This window comes from Leuresthes tenuis, unplaced genomic scaffold (assembly GCF_036924035.1).
Source record: "Leuresthes tenuis unplaced genomic scaffold, fLeuTen1.0.hap1 SCAF_15, whole genome shotgun sequence".
Taxonomy (NCBI): Eukaryota; Metazoa; Chordata; class Actinopteri; order Atheriniformes; family Atherinopsidae; genus Leuresthes; species Leuresthes tenuis.
Genome location: NW_027325369.1, coordinates 24,922,714 through 24,929,245, shown reverse-complemented (window position 1 = coordinate 24,929,245; position 6,532 = coordinate 24,922,714). Strand labels below are relative to the sequence as shown.

Here is a 6,532-nt window from a genome sequence, read left to right as displayed (position 1 = left end):
AAGATTAATCATTCATAGATGAATGAATAAAGCTTCCTCTCTGAATATCACTCCTCAAACCAGAGTTCAGCATAAAGAATAACTACTCTGGTGTCCACTCAAGACAAGTGCCATAAACTTTATTAGATAGCTTCAATCTTCAGACAGTGTCAGTTACTTTTACAAAAGCTTTCACAGTATTGATTGAAAGACAGTATGTTTTGTCGTGAAAACAGGAAAAAGTCCATATCATACAATAAAAACCATGACAAGCCTCTACATTCACAAACAAATAACTGTAAAAGAAAGTACTGCTATTTACATATGAACACAAATTATACAAGACTTAATCTGAGAATGATTTTGCATTACTCAAGAGAAGTTACAGGTCAACATGATATTTCTTAAAAATTATATTTCTTAAAAATTATATTACTATTGAATGTATTATATTGTTATTATTCTAGGAGTACTTGAAGAGAAATATTGAAATTATGAAGTGGAATTTTAATGTTAAAGATGTAATTACAGCGCTATACAAACCGATACAAATAAAAATGTATTGTCTTTGACTCGTATTGTACCATTTGTCTTAATTCTCAGTCCAATCTAACCAGAACATCTCCTAAACATAGTAGAAACACAATCCATGGTTAAAAATGATGAGATAGCGACATATCCCCAACTGTAGTTTAATGTAGGGCAGCATCTATGTGACAAGAGAGCAACCCATCACTATGTATTTAGCATCTATTCTCAATCCTGTATATAAATCCCAACCCAAACCATGATTTTTTAATCACTTATCATTTGTGAATGAGAGCAAGTAAAAAGTGAGCCAAAGAGTTTGGCTGCTCAAACTCAAATCTATTGCGTGAGAGTCTGCAGTCAAATGCACAACCACCCCCCTCCTTCCCTTTTCATGCAAAGTTTTGTGCTGTGCAGGTATTTCATGTTCTGTCATGAGAAGTTATTTCATATGGTTATGTGAGAATCATGCATTATCCTGCAAAATCAACATTTATTCGTGTATACGTTGGATGGAATCAGTTCAGTTTGTTTTTGTATTAATTGTTACTATTCACAAGACAGCAAATATGGACAATAGCTGAAAACTATTACTATGTTTTAGAAATGTTTCAGAAATAATTTTATATAATTCAGACAATGATAAGATATGAAGACACTTGTGTAAAACCCTTCAGAACGTATGTAGGAATGAAAGTGGATGGTTTGATGTATCATTTTAAGATGGATTGTGGGCTCATATTCAGTTGTACTGGGAGCAATATTAACTGTTTTTTATCACCAGAAATCACCATGAAACCTCCCCAATTTATCAATTTGATCAACTATTTTCTTTTGAACCAGAAGTATTCAACATTCATTATTCAAATGTGGCATCATCTCATTAAATATGCACTGATCTGAATAAATGACCAAGCCATTAAAGATCCAGAATTTTGGAGAATAGTATTAACAGAGTGGTGTACCTTTGGGCACTTACAGGTAAGCATGAGCTCATTTCTTGTTTAGCCAGTGGATACTGCTCTCTGCAGGCTCAAGGTAATTATCTGCAGGCACGCAACCGAATGAAAAGAGTTTGGCCCCCAACACTGTGTGCTCTCCTTCACCTTTTTTTTCCCCAAAGCATTTCCCCAACATCATCTCATATAACGAACACACCAGTAATAAAAGTTTCATGTTTGTCTTACTAATCATTCACTCTTTGCATTCCAGTGTATGACTGAAACGTTGAGGTAAACGTAATGAGTAAGAAAAAAACAGAGCCATCCCCACTACAGACTTCCAGGAGAATGCTCCATCTCCTCATATGACCAAAGATAAAACAGATTTCAGATCAGAGCGGTTGTCAGGGAGAATGAGAGACCTTCTTTTCCATCAATTTGTCAAACTCACAACTATTTTAAATACAATGCTGCCCTCTTGTGTCAAAATACTCTCACACAACATTTTCTGTATCTGCATGAACAAAATTACAATGGCATCCAAGAGCATGTGCTCCAACAGGGCCAATGGTCTAATTCTCTGCTTTTAAGAAAGTGATTTAGATCCACACCAAATCTGAATACCCCTCATTTCACCAAGATTATGAATTTTGTGTAATTTTGCCTGCAAACATTAAAACAACCGACCAGCATTGATGACACCATTCCTCCTAAGTTCTTGCCTTGGAAGAGGAATAAACTCAAGATCCAGATGATCCAGCAGACTTTATCCAGAAGATGATACAGCTGTGTCAATGGTGCTAACGTTGCTGATTTTCTGTTTGACCTTTTTGTCTTCTCCAATGAGCTTGCTGGACTTGTGATGGTAGAGGAACAGAAAGAATCCTACAAAAGAAGAGTGAGCTGGTTCAAATTTCTTTTTGCGCAGTGAAAACTGAGAAGCTTGGATGGAGTTTAAAGTGTTGCCCTTTGTAATTTACCTTGAAAGGAGTTGAGAATTGTGAAGATATAGTAGGAGGGTTGAAGCAGTGGGCCATAGCTGAAAAAAGCAAATGCCCAGGTGATGCCCAGAAGGGTGAACAGTCCCAGAATGGAAAATAAGTTTGCCTTCCTGGAGCTGCTGTCCTGACCTTTGCCCACTGCAGACTTAAACTGAGTGATGTGCCTCACAGTTACAACAAAGATGATGGAAGTGAAACCAAACACTATGGCATAGTAACCAATGTTCACACCCTGGTGGACAGCAGAATCGGAGATCCAGCACCTGAAAATTGTGAAAAAGAATAAAAAGTGATGCACTTTACAGCATAATGCTTGTTTCTGATATTTAAAAAAGTCTTTCATAGTCTGTCTGATGGTTGCTCACATTTTTGCTGAGTTTCCATCACTGGTATAAATGTCCACAAAGTCATATTCTTGAACGGCAAGAAGAGCAATGACCACCACAGCTGGTGTAGCTAAAAAAGACAGAAAACATCATTTCTCTTGTATTCATTACAGTGGGAATACAAAAGTGGAATTTTTGTCTGAATCATCTTACCCCATCCTGCAATGCAAATCTTCCATGTGTAATGTTTGATTTCTGCAGGGATTTTACGCAGATGAAAGTACAAATGTAAAGCCTGCATTAAAAACCAGGTAAAAGTGGCCAACATGCTGTAGTGCAGAATTGTTGCTATTGCCATGCATGCAATTAAGTTTTCCAGCTCCGCGATGTACGTATTTACCAAGAAGGACAAGTTGAGGGTAAACATGGCAACAAGGAGATTGATCAGGATCTTAGTAGCTCTATTAGCTTTTGTGTTTCTGCAAAACAACATCATTTGTGTCAAAAAATTCTTCAGACCAATAAGGTTCAAATTAAAAAGAGACCTAACATCTTACCTGATGAAAAAATGCATGAATAGAGCCGCTGCCAGAAAAAATGTCGACAAGCCACAGCCTATTGAAGTGATGTAGGTCAGAGACTTAAAATCCGAAGCGCTTATGTTTGTTGATGGGGGTGTCTGATTTCATACAGAAACATGCATTCAATATTAATTTCATTCATGAATGTCAGTAGCTATGAGAAACTGGAGTTACATAAAATTATCTTACCAAGAGTATAGCAAAAAAGGTGAGATGGGAGCACTGACAAGTGATGCTGTCTTTGGTTTCCCTTGTTTGACAGCCATCTGTGACCCAGTTTGGTTCATACCCTGCTGGACAGCAGCAACACAAAGGTAGGCAACACAAAACAATGGTTCAATGGATTTTTGACTTGTTGAAACCTTAAAATATCAAGATAACATTAGAGTATTTGGCAGTTCGGGCTGAGGGGCTCCCAGCTATTTCTCAGTAAGCATGTAAATATGTGGAAAGTAAAAGCAATCTTAGCCTTTTCATCAGAATGTTAAAACTAGATTCATAACCACTTTCTAAATGGGCCGTGCAACTTCTTATTGTACTGTAATCTCAATGGAGTTTCTAATGCATTATAAAAGATGGACACAATGTACAATAAATTAAAATTGCAAAGTGATGACAGTGTACATGTGTATAAACTAAATCATTATAAACATGAGTTTTAGAAAGCGTTCTTAATGGATGATATCTTAATGATGTGCTTAAATATCATAAAATAGTAAGCAAAAGTGTTGCCTAATGTTTTCTCATAATTACCTGTGCCATTCCATGATCTGCAAGAAGCAATGTTCCCTCGCTATGGCAAGATGGAAAAGAAATCAGAATACTTATACTTTCCAAACAGAGATTATTATTATGATAGTTATTAGCAAGTCTTTTACCTTATCCACGTTACTGTAGTGAATGTCTATGGTTTGGGAGAGATTGGATATTTTTGCCCCCATTTCAATTCCCAACACTTCATTGTTGAAAAAGAAATTGTTGGCGTCACCCTGTTGATAATAAATGGAATTACTGCTTTATCATTTAATCATTTACTCATTGAAGGAGAACATCATACACCATTCCGTCGTTTTTATTCTTACCTGAACCCATCCAGGAAAAAGCAGTACTCCGGTAAATGAACCATTTTTTTTTACTGCCATCTTATGAGCTTCTTCAGGAATTTTCACTAATATAGTGACATTTGCCATAACATTGTCATTTCCCTCAAAAATCTAGGTGACAAAAAAGAAGGTTATCAGAAGAAGTTGGGTGATTGATTACTTCTTGATATCGTTTTATACTGTTGTGGTAAGGCAAATTGTGTACAATTGTATCACGACGTGTTGTATAGCCAATGGTCAGGCTGGTCTGGTTTTGTGGTGACAGTTTAGCAATGCACCCTGTGATATTGCCCATTGTGATTGTTGCTGTGCTGGAACTGCCCATCTGGTCCAGTAAAGATGAGAGCTCATTCATCACTTTTCTGGAACATAAGCAAATCATTTCTCACAGCAAAATACAATCACGTCCCCTGATAATGTAGAACTAATATGAAGCAACATCAAATAGTGTTCATATTACTGGTGCATTGTTGCTATAAATTATTAAGATATTTACACTGCTTCCTCTGGGCTTGTAGTGTCATTGAAATCCGAGGTATTAACAATTATGGATGTGACTGAATCTATATTCGGTGGCTCACAAGAGACACATCTGCGTGTGTTAGATTCAAGCATGATCACATACTGTGGGTTTGTCCCCACTAAACCTGCATAAAAAAATACAGGTGGAAACATTTTGTCACAACAATACTGACTAAGAAATGTTGCAAATACTCATGTAAACAAAGCTAATACCTCTGCAAGCTTCTTCCTGATAGGGTGAATGTTGTCCACATAAGCCATCCTGACTCAGTCTGATATTCTTTTGACCTTTAACATATTAGAAAAAAAAATCAGACCTTGTGTAGAATGATGTCTCTGCTTTCACATTTAAAGAGGTATATTTTTCTATTTACCAGCATCCAGGCATTTGTGAATCTTTAGGAAGAAATCTGCAACAGAATAAAGATTTATTTAATACATTTTTTTACCAATAGAGGGCAACATCTCGCTGCTTAGATTCAGCGGGATTCATCAGTCATACCTGTGTTCGAGCTGAAATGTGATGGCATACATGAAAAGTTAGCATCTGGATTAATCATCACGACAATATCTTGCTTGGATAGAATTTCTTTGTGCAGAGTCAGCCTGTATCTGTCTTCTGGCGGTGTTCCGAGCCGCTTAACTTCAACGTTGCAGTTGAAATCTTTGGTTTGACAACAGGCTAAAGATAAACATCACAATGCAGTCACTGTCATTAAGTGGCTAAGATAGACAGTTTTATAGTAATTTCTTGCAAGTTGAAAACAGGCCAGATTTAGACAGTTATACCTGCTTGATTTTTGTTTTCCTGTATGTTGAAACAGAGTTTAATTTCAGTGTTGTCTGAAACAACGGCATCTGAAATATCACATAAAACCATTTACCCTTTTTATTCTTTTTATACATTCAGTTGAAGACTATTATCTAAAAATCCTTTTACCCAAGTCTTCCTAAACTTACCGGATGGAAAAGTTGTTTGATTATCAATCTCTTCAGCTCTGATAAGCAGAATGTTTTTGAACCTGTAGCTCCCCATTAAGTCTTAAAAAAAACAAAAAAAACACTTCAGATGCTAAAATGTGCTGAGAAATCCTGATTCGTTCAAAGTTAGAATTTGATGCTCACCTGAGCTGCAACTTTGGGAATTCTGGAGGAACATCTGATTGAGGAGAATCACTATTTTTGTGACAAACATCCAGCGATGACTTGCAGCCATGGTGGTTCATCTAAAGATGAAAAGATCTAAAGATCTATGTACGCAGTTGCTTCTGTTGCCTGAGTGAGATGGATTTGCGTTTTATCTTTACCGTGACACAGTACACGGATACACATAAACCTAATGTAGCATCAAAAAAGGACTGTCTGATTTAACTTGCAAATAAAGCATGCCAGTCTCCCACTGCTCTCGCAGTGCACTGCTGGGCGGGTTTTAGCTGAATGGACTGTACCTGTGGTGCAGGGATTTTGTTTGACATCAACATCTCAACTCTCTTGTGTTCAACAAGTCTACATTACATACTGAATTTTGTAGTGCTGTTTAAGCTTTTTTAA

The 6,532-nt window shown here is 36.8% G+C and overlaps 2 protein-coding genes across 2 annotated transcripts; both read right to left on the bottom strand.

The window, feature by feature from the left end:
• Positions 1-552: 552 nt before the first annotated feature.
• Positions 553-4,578, bottom strand: LOC140270751 (adhesion G-protein coupled receptor G2). Its single transcript, XM_072365952.1, has 9 exons — positions 4,439-4,578; positions 4,235-4,345; positions 4,110-4,149; positions 3,546-3,646; positions 3,333-3,454; positions 2,989-3,254; positions 2,815-2,905; positions 2,429-2,712; positions 553-2,333 (listed from the first exon to the last, which is right to left on the bottom strand). The coding sequence occupies exons 1-9, from the start codon at positions 4,544-4,546 to the stop codon at positions 2,215-2,217; spliced, it is 1,242 nt and encodes a 413-aa protein (XP_072222053.1). The 5' UTR covers positions 4,547-4,578; the 3' UTR covers positions 553-2,214.
• LOC140269831 (uncharacterized) lies at positions 4,563-6,199 on the bottom strand. The gene is made up of 8 exons (XM_072364811.1): positions 6,107-6,199; positions 5,942-6,022; positions 5,771-5,839; positions 5,484-5,663; positions 5,356-5,391; positions 5,195-5,269; positions 4,956-5,106; positions 4,563-4,821 (listed from the first exon to the last, which is right to left on the bottom strand). The coding sequence occupies exons 1-8, from the start codon at positions 6,195-6,197 to the stop codon at positions 4,563-4,565; spliced, it is 942 nt and encodes a 313-aa protein (XP_072220912.1). The 5' UTR covers positions 6,198-6,199.
• Between the last annotated feature and the right edge of the window lie 333 nt (positions 6,200-6,532).